Source organism: Muscardinus avellanarius (genome assembly GCF_963383645.1).
Source record: "Muscardinus avellanarius genome assembly, chromosome: X".
NCBI classification, from domain to species: Eukaryota; Metazoa; Chordata; class Mammalia; order Rodentia; family Gliridae; genus Muscardinus; species Muscardinus avellanarius.
This window is the reverse complement of record NC_137792.1, coordinates 94,274,743-94,294,468: the sequence shown is the minus strand read 5'-3', so window position 1 is coordinate 94,294,468 and position 19,726 is coordinate 94,274,743. Positions and strand designations below refer to the sequence as shown.

The 19,726-nt window shown below is 39.6% G+C and overlaps 1 protein-coding gene across 1 annotated transcript in view; it reads right to left on the bottom strand.

The window, feature by feature from the left end:
• TRPC5 (transient receptor potential cation channel subfamily C member 5) overlaps positions 1–19,726 on the bottom strand; it is a gene marked incomplete at both ends in the record, with an annotated part of 154,452 nt that overhangs the window by 59,387 nt on the left and 75,339 nt on the right. The window contains 3 exons of the mRNA XM_080718693.1: positions 524–846; positions 5,967–6,106; positions 8,125–8,461. Of these exons, the coding sequence (XP_080574819.1) occupies positions 524–846; positions 5,967–6,106; positions 8,125–8,461 (800 nt within the window). The remainder of the gene's footprint in view (positions 1–523; positions 847–5,966; positions 6,107–8,124; positions 8,462–19,726) is intronic.

Genomic DNA, 19,726 nt, shown 5'->3' with positions numbered 1-19,726 from the left:
TACTACTACTACTTCTACTACTATCATTAATAATAATAATAAATTATAAATTATAAAAGGATCTGATTATACCTCAGTGGTAAAGTACCCCTGGGTTCAATTCTTAGTTCCACAAAGTTATTTTGCATCCTTTTTGCTTTTGTGGTTGATTCAGAATAGTTAAGTTTGCTTGGGTTGTCACTTGTTCAGAAGAACAGCCTTTCCATTTCATTTCCTTGGTGGATGCCCCTTATTTGGGTGAGAATTTATCCTTCCCACTTCCATTAAGTCTTTAGAAAATAATAACACCAACAAGGTTCAAAACTAACTATTGCAGTTCCTGGAAGCCCACATGTGTACTTTTCTCTTTCCTCCTTCCCTTAACTCCACTGTTCTTCCTAGTCCCCTCTAGTGAGAGAAAGGATCTGTCTTCACGTCAAACTATATTGAGTGGTCCCACTGTCAAGCCTGTAGTGAAACTGTGGGCTGAAAACTGGACAAAATGGAGAAGGAAGAAAAAAGGGAAAGGAGAGAGGAGTCTTACGTGGAGAAGGCATTGTTCTGTTTCTCGCATCGGATCCCCTTGCAGTTGTTAGGCTCATCAATAGCTCTGGTCTCATAATAAAAGTAAAGCTGGTTCAGTCCATTGGCAAAAGCCAGCAGTACCAGGCAGTAGATAAAGAGGAATTTGAGGATATCAAGCAGCATGCGTCCCAAAGAGATCTGCAGAGGCCCTAAGTGGGAGTTGGCTGTGAACAGGGATATGAGACGCAAGGAACTTAAAATGTTGGATATTGCGAAGAGCGCCTCTGCAATCAGAGTCGGGTGCCACATTTCCCATTCCTCCCTTGGACGAGAACCATTATACTAAAAAAAAAGTGCACAAGATGAGAAGTATAGTGAGCATTTATAAAACTTTCCCCTTTCCACCCTTCCACACCCAAATAAAGCCACCAAAATATACACCAAGCATTCATTTATACCAAAGGCCTCATGCTTGACAGTGTTTGTCTTATCCCATTCAATCAGTATGCCATACCAATAACTCTCTCCCTCCCACTCCCATCCAAATATATACCCAGCATATATGCATAGCAGAATGATTTTCAGAGCAATCATCTGGAGTGACCACCTGTGGTTTATCAACAGACATTTTCTAACTGAGTTTACCAGATTGGTGGGGAGTATCACTGAAATAGAGCCACTGATATGCCCAAGGTTGGAGGGACAAATTATCCTGCTTCCTAATGAGATTTTGAAACAGATCTACTCCTCAGTCCCCCATTGGGTTCTTAGAACCATGGACCCCTTGCAGTTCTTAGGACAGGGGCAGATGGAGCCTTCTCAGAGCATGGTATTTATTCTCATTCTCCTGCTGACTGCAGTTTGGGGCTGATAGAGTATCCTTAGGGAGTCATTCATCATAGCTCTCTGCTGAATTTTTAGCAGCTTTTAATGTATTCCATACTATTTCAAATGGCATGTCAACCTTCCAGGTAGCAAATTTAGTACTTCTCCACACAGTGGCATATGGATGTATTTTACTGTTCCTTTGACAACCCTACAAAGCTAGAATGTCCCTCTAGCACAAATGAAGAACTAAGGGATTGGAGGAGAGAAAATAGCCAGTGTTTATAGGGTTGATTGCCCATTTCTCAGCCCTATTCCAAGCTTCTAGCTTCTGGAATGTAGGAAGTAGCCTTGTAGAAAATTGACTTTGTTGTGAGATCTGAGCTCCAATTTGGTGATTTTCACTTAAATCTGTATCTTTCATTTCCCCATAAAATAAGGATTATTCCTACTGCTACCCTCTGTACGTGTTTGTGATTCTGCATCCATATGCAAAAGTCTGTGTACTTTATAAGGAGAAATGTTATGGAAATACAAGAAACTACATATTACCTTCCCCAAGACAGAAGGAGTGTTTGCTTGAAATTTAATCTGAAGCACATTGCCTTGAGCTCTCATCTAAATATCACAATTTCTCAGGACTAAATGTAAACAACTTTCCTGAGAACATGCATTGGGGGCCAAATTATATCGTTAGCATTCTCAAAATGTGCTTCAGTTCCAAGAATCAAGGAAGCCGATGTTGTTAAAATCACTTGTGTGTATCCAATATTTTTCACTGTCAAAGGAATTGGAGAAACCATGGAACATTTGTCTTCCGCTTCAGATAGACTTTTAGGTGGCCAATCAGTTTTATGTACTCTTGGCCAAATCTCGTATTTCTATATTTTTCCTTCCAAAGAAAAACATTTCCCGCATTGCTGTGAGGTGTAGGCGTTGTTATGCTTATTTCACAAATGTAGGAACTGAAATCCAGAGAAGCAGGGTGACTTGCTGAAGATTTCACAGCAAACTTGGTGGTAAAGTCAGGACTAAATCTCAGGCATCCACTCATTTCAGCACTATTTCTGTTAAATGTTACCTACATGATAGTTGATCTCAAGGCAAAGATGTTAGATAGGTCTTTAAGGATTTTAAGTTATATGTGAGAGGTAGGGACTCTTTGCTAACAACAAAATAAACCTGTTTTTTAAAGTTATAATCAATAGAAACACGTATAAGCTCTTAATGTGTAGGTTTCTATCTCTGTGTCCAGAATTATAACCATGGGGAAGTCTACTACTCATGGGGTGGTAAATCTGGATTTGAATGGATTAAGATGTATGAAAGATGATCCTCATGCAAATATATGTTCTGCATATATGCCTTTGGAGAAATATATCTTAGTATTGTGAGTACAGGGAATAAACTGGGAGCTCATCTAGCCGGGAGGTCATCAAACTTTTGCTGTCAAGGTCATATAGTACATATGTTTTGCCTTGTGTGCGATATGGTCCCTGTCACAACCGCTTAATGCTTCCTTTATAGTGCTAAAGTGGCCATTCATGATACATAAACAAATGGGTATGGCAGCAAGCAACATTTGACGCACAGACCACACTTTGCTGACCCCTAATCTAACACAGTAGTTTTCAAACTGTGTTCCTTAGAACCTCTGGGGTTAACAGCCGCATCTATTGGCCACTATGGGAAAGAGAGAAGACTCACTGGTCAGGCCAAACTCAGTCTTCTGGGCTCTTTAACATATTGGAGTTATGTGTAAGTTTTTAAATTAAATTAAAGTAGATTAAATTAAATTTTTTGCGGTGTTGGGGGTAGAACCCAGGGACATTATACCTCTGAGATATACTCCCAGCCCTATTTTTTAGTATTTTATTTTTTTGAAACAGTTTCACTGAGTTGTGAAGAGCCTCACTAAGTAGCTGAGGCTTTCCATGAACCGCGATCCTTTGGTTTCTGCCTCCTGATTGCTGGGATTACAAGCGAGTGCCACCACAGCCAGCCTGAGTTCTGTTAAGTTTTTGAAGATATGGTTCCATAGAACAAAAACCTAAAAGGTTGAAAAGCACTGATGGAGTCCAGTTTGCTTATTCAACAGAGGCAGAGTCTATAAAGTTCAGAGAGGTATAGGGATTACCTATGAAAACCCAGCTCTCGAGTATCAGAGTGGGGATTAAATTTAGTTCCCTGGTTCTTGGGTTAGTGAGAGATACTAGAAGGCAAGTGATTTTTCTTCTATTTTTTGAAATGGATTACAACTTGAAAATTGACCTCCCTTCCTTTCAAAGAAATGTGAATTGCATTTTGTTAACCTAAGAGCAAAATATGAAGAACAGTCTAGTCATAATAAGAGGACTCAATTGTAATAAGAATTCAAGGGTAGATTTTGTCTGTAGGCAAGATAAAGAAAAGACCACAGCTGAGTGGGCAGCAAAGTCCAGATTTAGTCTGTGCATATGGAAGAGATATGGTGGTGTAGTGGATCTAAGTGGTGCTATCCCAGAAAACCAATGAACAATTATCTGGGAGCACTGAGAGGCAAACTTATGTGTATTTGCTCCTTTGAAGTGCTCTGGTATGTGCCTTTTGGTTGTTGTGTAGACCATGACAAGTGAAGTATATGTCATTAACTAATTTTCACTCTAATAAAATATCTTTAGGGGCAATTCATCCTTTGGCACATTTGTACTGCTTCGGTATGACAGTGAGCTGAGATGTTTTGAGGGCCTCTGGGGTGTTTCTTTCGGCTTTACCTCATTGTAATTGGCTCATTCTGTTTGGACAAGGCCATCTCGGGGTGGGTAAGCTTCTGTGTATAAGTAGACTAGACCCTCCCAATATACTGTTTCTTATGACAAATTCGAATATTGCATGTGACATGTTGTGCTTGTGTTTTCTTTAAGTGTTGTGGGACATTTACCAGTTTAGTAGAGTAAATTTATTCTTATGCTTTGGTGGGGAAGCATCTAGATCTTTGGCAGTCTCACCAATGAAGTCAGACAGGTTAGGTTATTATTTAATGCTTATCATCTGTAGACACATTTTCATGTCCCCAAATATGAATCCTTTTGTTCATAACTTATACTAAACTTTCCTGTTTAAACAAAACCTAGCAATTGCTACATTGACAATTTATGGTTTCTCCAGTGTATAAATACCACTTCTAAAGGAAGAAATGTTTTTTTTTTTTTAAGGAAAACTATGTTTCTTAGTCAGCACAGTGCCAGAATGACATGGAGTTCACCCAGGCATGTTAACCAGATTCAAACATTTTCCTCACCAGACTTTTATTTTAAGGAAGTTGTAATATGTGTTAAATGATCACCACATGTATAAGGCATACTCTTGGGCTCCTTTCAAAAATGTTTCATGGCTGCATTCAATATTCATGCTCTACATAACTCCTGAGGTCTTAAAATTTATGCAATATGCATATTGGGGATATAAAAATAAACTTAGTTGTTGGAGATTTGGGGGACAGCCATATTCCCATTCTAAAACTCCTTAATGTGGAATTTAGTGCCAAAAATCATGACTGACTAGACAATCTTAGAGACGGAATTGTCAGCCTTTCTTCATGTTGGAAAAATTCAACTAGAGATGGAAGAAGCATAGCTATCCCATTATTTAGTAAGAACTGGAACTTGGAGCCTGTGATTATCCAAAGTGAGGCACTGGACATGAAGCTTCTTTTATAAGAATTCAAGCTGCAGCCTGTGCGCGGAGGCCCTCAAGGTGGTGGTGTGTATTTGTGTGTGTACATCATCTGAATCAGCAGGCATAGACTAGTGGGTACTCAAAAAGCGGGATTCATAATTGCTTGAATGATGGTAATGGCAGTGAGAAGGGAGGCAGAGGTTGGCAGAGGGTCTGTGTTTCCTGCAGTGACGTTTCTGGAATTCTGCTTTTATCATTTGAAGGATAGTTGAGGAAAGTGGGAATGTTTTGGTTTAGGGAGCGATGACTCGGCTGGTAATGGAGAGATGACTCTATATTGAAGGCATAATTATGGAGAAGAAACAGCCTTGTTCTATATGACCCTAGAGGGAACAAGGATGTGCATGTCCCGAGAGAATAATATTAGACAAACATAAAGGAGCTCTTGCTGGGGGTTGAATCCAGGGCATTCTACCTCTGAGCTATACCCCCAGCCCTACTTTATTTTAATTTTTAAAATTTTTGAAACAGGATCTCACTGAGTTGTGGAGGGCCTCACGAGGCTGCTGAGGGGGGTCATGAATCTGCCAACCTCCTGTCTCAACATAGCTTTTTTTATTGAAGTGATGAAGGTTAAAGAGGTTCCTGGAGATAATAGATTCAGTGAATTTCCTCTTCTTGCCCTATGCAAGCTTCAGTGGGCCAAATGGAGAAAATTTAAGTACTGAAGGCTAAAGATTCCTTTACCCTGAGAGTTTAAGAAGAGGATTCATTTGCAAGTTATTCCACTGTTCACTTACTTTGTTTAGGTAGACACTTTTACAAACCACTGAAAGAATGTCTGTTCATGTGCTACTTTCCCACATGGGTGGGGCTGCCATCATAACTTTTCCCCTAAATACTCCTTGCTCCTAGTGCAAAAAGCTTATTAACATAACCCAAATCATTGTTGAAGAAAAATGATAGACATGCAAATTTACCTTGACATAGGCCACAATCTTCAAGGAAATGGTTGCCAGGTAGAGGGAGTTCATTGCAAAATCCATAAGGTTCCACCAGTCATGGATGTATTCAGTAAATCCACCATCCCACATTTCCTTAATCTCCCCCCAAATGAAACCTGAAGAATGGAGGGAAAAGTTTATTTCTACATGGGGGCAGTCCTGGTCATCATTGCAGGATCACCCCAAGTAAATAAGGATGAAGCCAACAAAGAAATTGGGGTCAGTGAAGTCTCAAGAGGCAGTTATCTCCCCTATTTCTTTTCTACTCCATCTTCCAGTCTTGAATTTGTCAAACCTAGTAACCATCTCCTGATGACACTCAACCTATAATTTTATGGGTTTCACTTTTTGTGTGTGTGGTGCTGGAGATTGGAACTGGGGAGCATTCTACCTCTTAGCTATACCCCCAGCCCTTTTTAATTTTTTGTTCTGAAATAGGATATCACTAGATTTCTGAGAGTCTCACTAAATTGCTGAGGCTGTCCTTGAACCTGAGACCCTCCTGTCTCAGCCTCCCAAGTACTGGAATTAAAGACATGCACCACCACATCCATCCAGCTCTAGGTATGACTTTTAGCATTCTTACCACACTTATTTGAATAGTGTTGTAATTTTGTCTTTTTGTTGTTTTTGGAATTTTGGGTTCCTCATTCTACCTTCTTTATATTTTGGAGTGTGAGCAAATTCATCAATAAATTGATTAAATCAATATCATCCCATATTCCCTAAACTTTCCATTAGGTGCTGTAAAGAAATCCTCCTCATGTTTTTTTTTTTTTTTTTAGTTTTGTTTTTTGTTTTGCAATACTGAGGATTCAACCCAGGGTCATTCATTCTACCTCCGAGCTATACCCCCAGCCCTATTTTATTTTTTAGTTTGAAACCGGGTCTCACTAAGTTGTGGAGGGCCTCACTAAATTTTTGAGGCTAGCTGCAAACCTGTGATCCTCCTGTTTCAGCCTCCCAAGTTCTGAGATTACAAGCATGGGCCACCATATCTGGCTATGAATTTTAAGGTGAGCAAACTGACAAGGGACTAAAGTACCAGATGTTAGGGCTGAAGCTAGACAGTAGGGCCCCATATAATTTAGGATCCTCTTTTCTCCTTTCTCCTCTCACTGTAGGGAGGTTTTATGGAATTTTGCCTCATGATATAGAGGCAAAATTTCTTGAGCTTTGGAATATGGAAAAGAGTAAAAGGTGAATCTGTAGTAGAGCAGTACTTCTCAGATTTTAAAGTGCATTAATTACTTGGGGATCATGTTAGCATGCAGATCTCGGGTGGGACCTGAGTTGTCTAACAGTTCTCCAGATAATGCTGATATTGCTAGTTTGGGGACCACAGTTTGAATGATAAGTACCTAGAGGTTGATCATGTATTGGAGAGTCTAGTGAAATCTAATTGTGCCTGGGGATCACTGGTATAGCTGCTTCTAGCATGAGGTGTATGAATTTCCCAGGTTTCCCTCCTGACTATGGACTCTGTATTCTAAAAGAATGCAGACCCTGAACAAATACAAGGATTATGAGGAGTAGCTATGAGAAAGTAGTAGAATCTGTGTTCCTTCTACCAGTGGGAAGGAAGGTTTGAACAGACTCATTGGTAGTTGTCCTGCTTAGCAGAACAAACCTAAAACCTCTTTAGAATGAGACATGGCTTTCCTCCTCTAAACCAACTAACAGCCACTTTTCTGTCCTTGAAGATGTTAGGTTAGCAGAGGCAAACTCTGAGCACACTGACAACTTCATAGTGGACCATGCAATATTTAGTAACCAAGGCCTGAGACAGAAAGTACCAACAAAGGACTATCCTACTATACATAGTTGATGTGCACTAGTTAGAGCTAGTCTGACTGCTCATTCTAGCATTTTCTTTTTCCTTCTTTTTTTTTCAGCATTGAAAATTGAATCCAGGGGTGTTCTACTTCTGAGATACATCTACAGAGCTAATTTATTTTTATTTTAAAATAAGGTCTCACTAAATTCCTGAGGGCCTTGCTAAATTGTTGAGGCTGGCCTCAAACCTTCAATCCTCTTGTTTCAACCTCTCAAGTACTGGGGTTACAGGCTTAGCATTTTCTTTAGACAGGATCATAAGGCAGTCTGGCCATTGCTCCTGTTCGCTTTGACTCACCTAGAACCCAAGGCAATATCATCCACTCCACAACAGTGGGGGGAGGTCCCTGCACATGGAGATCTGTCCGAACAATGTGCTGAGAAGCCAGAAGAAGCATGAAGAGGAAGGTCAAATAGGATGCTGTGTGGCAGATGAACTTGATAAAGGGTTTCTTGATGAATAGTCCGAGGTTGCTCCTGGGTGAGATCAGATAGGCTATGGACAGCATGGGAAACAGGAACCCAATGGTCATGCAAGTCAGAAGCTTGACTACCCAGTGTTTCCGCCGCCATCCAGGGAAGCCATCGTACCACAGGGTGGCAAGCAATTGTTGGCAGTTGGGCTGAGCAACAAACTGGGAAAATAAAAGAACACATTAGTTATCTGGGATGTCCAGAAGGAAGTCTTTACTCATAATACCTCTCCTGTTTACATTCAGCTCCGGCAAGGGGTTATTCCTACAAAAGTCTCATTGTCCATGTACCCATAAATAGGTCTAATCTCAGAAACAGCTGTACATGCTAAATCATGAGGCTATATATTTTTGTGGCACTGGGGATTGAACCCAGAAGTGCTCAACCACTGAGCTATACTCCAAGACCATTTTATTCTTTATTTGGAAATAGGGTCTCATTGAATTGCCAAGGCTATCCTAGAGTCTGCAATCTTTCTGTCTCAGCCTCAAAAGTATTGGGATTACAGACATCATGCTTGGTTGAGGTTAGATTTTCCTAGGGTCAATTATATTTTCCATATATTCAAACAAAACCATATCTGGGTGTGGTGGTGCACACCTCTAGTCCCAGTGGTTGGGAGGCTGAGACAGGAGGAACACAGGTTTGAGACACGATAACTTTGAGAGGACCTGTTTTAAAATAAAAAGTATGAGGGTATAGCTCAAAGGTAGACTGATCCTGGGTCCAATCTCAGTGCGACAATAAAACAAGCAATCCTAAAATCACCAACCAGGTGTGGTGGCACTTACCTGTAATCTTAGCTACTTGGGAGGCTGAGGCTTGGAGGACCATCACCTCCAAAGTAAACAGAATCACTCCACTTTGTCTGTGCTTTGGCATGCTTTTATTTAATTTCTTTTGTTTTGTATTCCTTTCTTTTTGGTATTGGGGATTGAACCCAGGGGAATTCTACGTTTGAACTATACCCCCAGCCCTATATTATTTTTTAGTTTGAAACAGGATCTCACTAAGTTGTTGAAGGCCTTGCTATGTTGCTGAGGTTTGTTTTGAACCTGTGATCCTCCTGTATCATCTTTCCAAGTACTGGGATTATAAGTGTGTGCTACCATGTCCAGCAGCATGCTTCTATGTTTCCCCTCCCATCATGTTGGAGCAGTGTTTCCCAAAACCAGATTCTGCATCAGAATCATCCAGGATGTACTAAAATATCCAGATTCCTAGGCCCTATTATAGTCAGACTAAATGTGACTTGGGTGGGGAGGGTTAGAGCCAGTGCACCAGATTTACAAATTCTCCTGGGACTATACATACCCCTTAGCAGAGAATCATGGGGCTATTTCATTTCAAATTAATTTACTTTACTCCCCCTAGCCTACCTGAGGTCTTCACGAAATGTGAGCTCTGTTTGGGTAAAAGGAAACTGGCCCACATGCCTGTGACTATGCTTTGAAATAGAAATGAGTTCCCTTTTTGATTCTTCCTTTTCCCCTTGCTTTTGTTTTGAGCAGCTCTCGGTTGGCCTGCAATGAATCACTTTGCTTCTTTGTCATCTATTTAACAACCTCTCTAGCCTAGACATACAACAGAGGAACAAATATTTGGAGGCCAATACTACAATATTGTATACTAACCCAGCTGGGATTTTACTTAAAGGCAATCTACAAAGTGTCAGTGATTAATAATTAAGGAATAATCAGCATTACAAGTCACTCTCCAGCTGCTACTTTCTGGTAAGTGACTCAGTAGGCAGCTCAACTGTCAACCATAATTTTTTTTCTTTCAGTCTTTAATTTTTAAATTTTTATTGGTACATTGTAGATGAGCAATGTATACATATATGCCTCTATCATTTTGTACTCCATTAAGATGTATGACTACAATAAACCATGATTTTTAAATACTACCTACATTTGATTACTCCAGCTTCCCATGAGATAGGTAACAGGACCAAAAGATAGGAAACAGAACTATGCTGTATAACTTATTAGTATAAAGGAAGTAAACCTCTTCTAATCACTTACCCAAAACCCAAGGCAAATTATCCCCAACTTCTTGTTAGTATAGCTGTAGAGGTCACAAGTTACACATCAAGATATTTACTCCTCTTGAGCCCACACCTGGACTACATCTCCCAGTTTCCTTTTCATTTAGAGTGTAGTCACATGATTGATAGCTGATGGAATAGGAAGAGAACCAATGTGGGGCACTTCCAGGTTTATAGAAATTTCCCACGCATACTCTTCCATGTTTCTTCTTTTGGGCTGACTGGGATGTGGTAATCCAGGGTAGCCCATGTCCCTCAATAACTCTGTGGAATAGAACTATCCTGCTGACCAAGAATATATTGCACTGTTACACATCTAAAAAATTCTGTTTGAGGGGAGTGTATAAAGCAATTAACTGAGTTTTATGGAACTACCAAAATTATTCTTTATAATGTTTTCATCTTGGAACCTTATTTCCTCCAAATATGTTCATGACTTGCATTGTGTACTCATATCTCCTGTCTACACATTCACACACAAATTGGCAAAATCTTATAGTCCCCTTCTTCTCTTCTTGCCATTATGCCAATGGCTGGGATGAAGAAGTACACGGAAATATAGAAATATTGATGGGTAAAGCCAGATGTTGGAATGTGATGGAAAAACCACTTAGAAATCTTAGTCTAGTGAGGGAGAAAGGTATATAAAAAGATAGTTTTACAACTGTATAATAAAGAATGGAAAGATATATGAACAAGGCATCATAGGAACACAGAAAGGGTTTACAGGAGGAGGCGATATGTGAGTTGCATGTTAAAGGATGTGTAGAAGTTGTTAGGTGCAGAGAAGGAAAGGGAATGGGAGTAAAAAGCCAAAGCAGAGTTTAACAGGACTAAAGGCAGAAAGATTAAGAAGAGCATGGCATATCTGGGAGCAGTCTTGGTATGGCTGCAGCTTGAACTCTAAGAATGTGCATGGAAAAAGATGAGGCTGGAGAGGTTGACGGAGTTAGAGCAAATCAAAATGATTTAGTCTTGAACATGGTAAATACAAGAGTCTTGTTTTAAGAGCAGTGCAGCTGAGCACAGTGGAACACACCTGGAATACCAATACTTGGTAGGCTGAGAAGGAAGATCACAAGTTTGAGGTCAGCCTCAGCAACTGAATGAGATTCTAATATTAAAAAAAAATCAAAAGGGTTGTAGGTGTAGCTCAGAGGTAGAAGAATGTCCTTGAGTTCAACTGCCTGTACAAAAAAAGACCAATGGGGGTATAAACAGTGATTATGTGTGTAGCAATATAGTGTAATAAGGTGATTAAGATTATAGATTCTGTATATCAGTTTAACTGCTGGCTCTGTCACTTACTATCTGTGTAACTTTGAATAATAAGTTTTTTAGTGTCTTCCAACCATAATTCATCATTTTCAGTTTATTAAGCCTTATACTTCTTTTGTTTAAATTTTTCACTAGTAGTTTATTTTTTTTCTTTCTTTTTTGGTATGCTTGGGATTGAACCTGGAGCGGGGGTTCCTACCACTGAGATACATCCCCAGCCTTTTTTGTTTTTCAATTTTGAAATAGGGTCTTAATAAGGTACTGCACACTGCCCTAAAAGTTATGGTCCTCCTGTTCCAGCTTCCAATGTACAGGAATTAGAGACATGTGCCACCACACCCGGCTAGTATTTTATTATTTTTGATGATATTGTAAATGAATTTTTCTTAAATTCAAGTCTGTAGTGCTAGTTGATACTCTATAGAAACCGGCAAAAGGTACATTCTAACAGATTTAGCTATAGATTGTATTGGCTTTTATTCATGATTCATGAAACAGGACAGTCTCCATACTATAAAATGGAATACGATCTCCCACTGGACAATAGCAGAACAGTAGGTTTCATAAAAGTGTGAACAAGGAAACAAAACAATAGAAAAAATAAGTTGGCTAGCATCATGTTACTTCAGTTATTATTAGTATTTTTGGTAAGAATGAAAGCAAAGAGAACCTCCTTTGTAAATTAACTCAAGTAGACTGGAATCTCCTATTTTCAGGAAAAACTGATCTCTTTTAGCTTTTATGTGCATCATTTAAGTGTCACTTTGATTATGTGGTGTTCAGCATAAATGACACTATTTTGTTTTGGTCTGGTCTATTGGTGTCTAGTATAAGAGCTCAGTTCAAAATAATGCCCCCTCTGTAGTTATTGTTTAACAAACAACAATTGACTTTGTATATGGATCTTGTATTTTACAATATTGCCCTCATCTATTAGCCTAGATTTTTTTTGGTTGTTGTTGATTCCTTAAGGTTTTCTATATATAAGATACTGTGATTAAAATATATAATATTCATTCTTCCTTTCCAAAGTGGATGTCTGTTCTATCCTTTTTTACCTAATTGAGCTGGCTAGGATCTCTAGTACAATGATGAGTATAGTGTTAAGAGTGGGAATCCTTATCTTATTCCTAATCTTAGGAGAAAATTTTTCAGTAGTTCTTTACTGAATATGATGTTAGCTATGGGTTTTTCAGAGATGGACTTAATCAGGTTGAAGAAGATATGGCCATAGTTTTCGAAGTATTTTGATCATGGATTTTGTCAGCTATTTTTTCTGTCAACTAAAATTATCCTGTGTGTGTGTGTGTGTGTGTGTGTGTGTGTATGTGTGTGTTTCGTTTCATTAATGTAATGTGTTATATTGATGTTATTATATTGAATCCCATTATACTCCTGGGACATATATTCCACTTGATTATTGTATAGAATCCTTCTCATATGTTGATGGATTCAGATTGCGTTTTGCTTAGCCTATCATTTGCCCCAACTCTTATCTCCTGCCTTAGGCAGAATTGATATTAAACAATTGCTGCTTAATTTTTTTTCCATTAAAAGCCAGGGGAGCATGATATTGGTATCATCTAAAGACATACCCTGTGAATAGGACTTTTCTAGAGAGTTACCTGACAGGTTAGTGTAATGACAGTTCTCTGGGGATAAGTCTGTTTGGAGTGATCCAATCCCAATCTGCTTCCCTCTGGTGGGTGTTAGGCTGCTGCTTTTCACAGCTACTGTGGATCCAAGGGTTTTAGTTTTCAATGCTATTATGGGGCCCCATAAAGGAAAATGGGACTAGAGTATACTGAAAATACCACACAATTTGTTGTTCTTAGTGAAATTTACCTGTTTTGCTTGAATAAGTGTTCTTCTGATTGTTGGAAGCATTTGGTCAATTTCCAGCATTGTGAAAAAGTAGATTTGAAATTTTTCCAATGTCTTAATTGCTATTATTTGGTAAGGGGGATGGAACCCAGGGGAACTGTACCATTGAACTATATCCTGGCCCTTTTTATTTTGAGATCCAGTCTCTTTAAGGTTCCTATGTCGGCCTCCAAATTGTAATCTCCCTCCATTATTCTCCTGAGTCACAGAGACACTGGGATTACAAGCTTGTGTTGCTGTTTTGGAAAAGTGGATTTTCCTGGAAATGCTTTCCCTCGTGATTTTTTCCACTTTTCTTGGGAAGCGATGTTGGATTTGTGTGTGAGCCCGAATGCTAGAACCTTGTGCCCAATACCCTTTCTTAGGAACTTCAAAACAAACAAAACAAAGTAAAAGAAAGTTTGAGGAATATAGGAGCTTCTTAATAGCCAGAAAACTGAGTGCTGCTCAAGTATTGGGAGCATGTTTATTTTCCATTACATTCCCAACATTTTGCAAAATGCCAGAAACAAAGTTGATGCCACAAAGTTGATAGTACTGGGGATTGGACTCAGAGACACTCTACCTCCAAGATCCATTCCCAACACTTTTTATTTTTTTTTAAAACAAGGTCTTACTCAGTCACTGAGGGTTTTGCTAAGTTGCTGAGGCTGGCCTTTAACCTGCTGTCCTACTGGCTTCAGCCCCCCAAGTACTGGGATCCCAGGTGTGCACCACCATGCCTTGCAAAATATTGATGCCATTTTCTGTTTTTTTTCCCCACAGTACTGGGGATTGAACTCATTGAATAAATAATTTTGAATGAGTGATTGAATAAATAGGTATGTCTGTATTGGATGAATCACTGTAGGATACTCTCTCCAAAGTCTTCTTTCATTATTGTTTGAAGGGGGCAAAGTATAGAAGGTAAGATAGTTCTGGGAATTGGAACTAGGAACTAACCCTAAAATAGGCAGATTAAATATCATATATTGAGTTCTTAGAATGGGTCAGACATTGTACTAGATTTTCATATGTATCATCTCACAGCAACCCTAAAGGCAGGTGATAATATATCGATTTTGCAGATAATGGGACTGAATCCAAGGTCACATCTCTTGGGAAGCAGTTGATCCATTATGGGAGACAGCCTGATTGACTCCACAAAACAAGCTCCTAAACACTGCACTTTTTGATATCTATGAATTATAACATCCTAGAAACGCAGAAAGCTGGATTTCCCAATATCTTACTTATTGGCATTGCCACAGTGATTGAAATGTGACATCGTCCATTTCTTTGAAGTAAAGCATAGATTCCCAAGTTTCATTTTATGACTTTATTCAGCACACACAGGGTGCTTTCCGCTCCCTTTATTTTTATTCAATTCCCCCAATTGCACCAGAGGCTGCTGCTATCCCCCCACCTGAATTATCCACCACAAGAAGAGGATGTATTGCTGACTGTATGAAGCTATTGATAAGACATTGAAATTATGTCTGCAAGGTGCAAGCCATTCCAGTATTTAGGAGGCTGGGACAGAAAGAACACAGGTTTGAAACCAGCCTCTGCAACTTAGTAAGACCCAGTTTCAAATTAAATAATTAAGAGGGCTAGGAGTATAACTTAGAGGTATAATGCCCCTGGGTTGAATCCCCAGTACAAAAATTTACTGTATTATTTTAGCTATGACAGTGCACATCTCTAATCCCAGTACTTGGGAGCCTGAGATAGGAGGATCCCAGGCTCAAAGCCAGCCTCAGCAACTTAGTAAGACACTTTTTTTCAAAATAAAAATAAAGCCGGGCATGGTGGTGCATGCTTGTAATCCCAAATTTGGGAGGCTGAGACCGGAGGATCGCAGTTCGCGGACAGCCTCAGCTACTTAGTGAGGCCCTTTGCAACTCAGTGAGACCCGGTTTCAAAATAAATAATAAAAAATAGGGCAGGGGGTATAGCTCGGAGGTCGAATGCCCCTGGGTTCCATCCTCAGACCCGCAGTAATAAATAAAAAAATAAAAATAAAAAACAGCTGAGGATATAGGTCAGAGGTACAATGCTCCTGGGTTCAATCCCCAGTACCAAAAATAATCCCCAAAATCAAAACCCTAAAATATTGGAGTTATTTATTTTCATGTTTTAGGAAGGTGCTAATACATGAAAGTATTAAATACCTAGAAGAGTATAGAATAGGTATATAATATTAACCAGTTAAAGGACCAGCCTGTAAACAAAGCCCAGAATTGATAGTGTGTGTTATATATGACTCCTAAGTAGCATCTAGTAAAGGTGAAGAAAGAAAGGTCTAGCCAGACATGGTGGCTCATACCTATAATTCTAGTACTTGGGAGGCTGAGACTAGTGGATCACAATTATTTATTTTGCGATCTTGGAGATGGAATCCAGGAGCATTCCACCTTTGAGCTACTCCCCCAGACCTATTTATTTTATTCTTTATTTTGAAACAGGGTCTCACTTAGTTGCAAAGGACCTCACTGAGTAGCTGAGGCTGTCCGTGAACTGCAATCCTCCTGTCTCAGCCTCCCAAATGCTGGGATTATAAGTGTGTACTACCACGCCCAGCTTGGTGCACAAATTTGAGGCCAGCCTCATCAACTTAGCAAGGTCTCTCAGCAACCTAGAAAGACCCTGTTTCAAAAGTAAAAATAATAAGGCCGGGTGTGGTACTGCATGCTTGTAATCCCCGCGCTTGGGAGGTAGAGACAGGAAGATTGCACAGGTTGCTGGCTTAAGAAACCCTGTTTCCAAATAAAAATATAAAATAGGTCTGGAAGTGTAGCCTGGAGGTAGAAGGGTTCCATCACCAGTACCAACAATAAAAAAAAGTAAAAATAATAAAACAATGCTGGGTGTAACTCAGAGGAAGAATGCCTTTGGGTTCAATCCTCAGTACTACAAAAGGGGGGGAAGTTAGGGGTGTAGCTCAGAGGTAGAATGCTCCTAGGTTCAATCCTCACTACAAATTATTGTATTAAGCCTGGTGTGGTGGTCCATACCTATAATCTCAGTACCTGGGAGGCTAAGACAGGAGGATCACAGGTTCAAGTCCAACCTCAGCAACTTAGCAAGGCCCTCACCAACTTTAGCAAGACCCTGTTTCAAACTATAAAATAGAAAGGAAGGGCTGTGGGTGCAATTCAGAGTTATCCTAAATATAATCCCCAGTACCAAAAATATACATAAATATATAAATAATTTAATTAATAAAATGAAGGACACAATGGTTCTTTAACTCTCTTGATAAGAATAATGCCAGGTTCTACTGAAAGGAGCTCATCCCTTTCTCAGCAAACTAGCAAATACCTTGGATTTCGCCTCAGCAGAGTTCTGATTTCATTTATGTAGTCGCTAGCTCCTCATCAGTGTATCCTATGTGACTTTTGTTCTCAGACCTGTCTAAATAGTCACTTGACTTTAATACCTTATTCAAACATGATGCTCACCCAAGACAGAACCGAATTTAAGAGGTTCACTGCAAAGGTTTCAGACAGGACTTTCAACATGTCTTTTTGGAATATCTGCCCTGATCCCAGCTCTAGTGGTTCTTGGGAGAGGGTCACAACTAGAAAGACTTGCAGTGATTCTGCCTGGCAGAAGCTCTTTGGAAGACCAATTTAACTCATGCAAATAAAGTGACAGGACAATAATGTTTACATTCAGATGCTTACCTAAATGGACAGATGGTAAACATGTCAGTTTCCCAGATGGTTGGCTCTTGCAGATTAGTTAGGTCCACTCTCATCCAAATTGAGAGATTATTTTGCCAAATAAGGATTTGAAGAAAGCCTATATACCCTTTTACACCTTATAAAAGACAGGATGGAATAAAGGACACTGCTTCAATCTGGACCCATTTAGATTCAGGAAAAGCTCTGTTCTTTGTCATGAGGCTCTGATCTTTGCGAGTTTTGGGCATTCAGAAATTTGAATAGGTATTAAGTTCCTAAGGAAAGGCTACAGAAAATCATGACATCAAACTGGGTCCAGTGGCACAGGCCTGTAATCCCAGTATTTGGGGATTGTAAGTTCGAGGACAGCCTCATCAATGTAGTGAGACTATCAGCAACCTAGGGAGACTCTGTTTCCAAACAAAAAATAAAATGGGTTGGATGTGTAGCTCAGAGGTAGAATGCCCCTGAGTTCAATTCCTAGTACCACCAAAACAAACGAACAAACAAACATGGGCAGGGTGTAGCTCAATGGTAGAGCACCCCAGGGTTTATTCCCCAATGCCACACACACATACACACACAACAACAACAACAATGATGACGACGACAAAAAGGATATTATGAAATCAGAGAACACCGCTTTCTTCTGGAAGCCTTTCCAGATTTTTCCATCCAGACATGACCTGTCTTCCCTCCATGAGCCCAGACCACTTTGCTTCATCCTCGTGGTGCCTTTCAAAGCCTGCCTTGTGTCACATATACTTCTCGATAGAACCAGAGATTCACCTTTCTTATTCAATGGTAAGCTTCTGAAGGGGAGGGACTCTTTGCATGTATTGTTTCATACATCAAAATGCTTTGTAGGTATTTACTGTATTTTTGAAAGTAAAAAAATTCCCCTCTTTCTCTCCCTGCTAAAATTCAGACATGAATGTCCAACCACACAGAGGGCCTTTCCCCTATCTGTTTAAGTACATAATTCACACACAACCCTTCCCCCCCCCCAAAGTCCCTCAAAATATATACATGGTTTTTCTTTTCAAATAAATTCTGATAGTCCTGATAGTCACAAATTGTGCAAAGTACTTCTTATGTTTTGGATAGTTTTAAAAGCACTTTTAAATTAATTAATTAATGTGTTTATATATTTATTTATTGTGGTACTGGGGATTGAACCCTGGGGCTTTCTACCACTGACCTATAACTCCAGCCCTATTTTTTATCTTAATTTTGAAACAGGGTCTCACAGAGTCGCATAGAGCCTCACTAAGTAGCTGATCTTGGGCATGAATCTGCTATCCTCCTGGCTCAGCTTCCCAAGAACTGGGATCATAAGCGTACACTACCATGCCTGGTTTATTTATTTATTTATTTATTTATTTATTTTTGTGGTACTGGGGGTGGAACCCAGAGGATTTCTACCTCTGGGCTATACTCCCAGCCCTATTTTATATTTTATTTTGAAACAGGGCCTCACTAAGTTGCTGAGAGCCTCACTAAGTAGCTGAGGCTGGCTTTGAACCTGCGAGATCCTCCTGTCTCTGCCTCTCAAGCACGGGGATTACAAGCATGCACCACCACGCCCAGCTACCATGCCTGGTTTAAAAGCACTTTATAAACTGGGTATGGTGATGCACGCTTGTAATCCCAGTACTTAGGAGGCTGAGACAGGAGGATCTCAGATTCAAGACTAGCCTCAGCAACTTAACAAGACCCTGTTTCCAAATAAAAAATAAAAACAGGGCTGGTGATGCATTAAGTAGAAGTTGGATTTCAAATTTAAAATTTTGACCTTCCCTTGGGCTAGCCATATGCTCTCTGATCATGTCTGGTGATTCTGGGTGGCAGCAATGAGTCCCACAAGGGAAACAACAGATACTCTACAGTGCACTGCAGTGGTTAACTATGATGCTCTCTATGCTAGGTACATTCAGTGTATTTCCAGCTATCAATGTTTTTAAATTTACAGTGGGCTTATGGGTACATGACTCCATTGTAAATGATGGAAAATTTATATTAACAAACCAAGGGGTTTGTTACCTTCATTATAGGAATAATATTAATAGCAATTAACACTTGAATGCTTACTGTACATTAAGCTCTGTGGTAAATGCTCATTAAAGAATAAAAAGCTAAGAAACAGGTGTGGTGGTGGAAGCTGGTAATCCCAGTACTTGGGAGGCTGAGACAGGACGGTCCCAAATTTGAGGCCAGTCTCAGCAACTTAGCCATAACTTGTTTTAAAATAAAAATTTAAAAGGGTTAGGATTGTAACTTAGTGGTAGAGCACTCCTGGGTTCAATACTGAGTAGCAAAAGAAAAAAAAAAGAATGAAAGAAAGAAAGAAGAGAAAAACTAAGCTGTTGCAGTACTTGGGAGGCTGAGACAGGAAAATCCCGGGTTTGAGGTCAGTGTGTGGTAGCTTAACGAGACTCTGTTTTAAAATAAAATAATAAAAAGGTCCAGGAGTGCAGTTCAGTTGTATAATACCTCTGGGCTCAATACCCAGTACCACACACAAAAAGAATAATAAAAATCTAGGTATA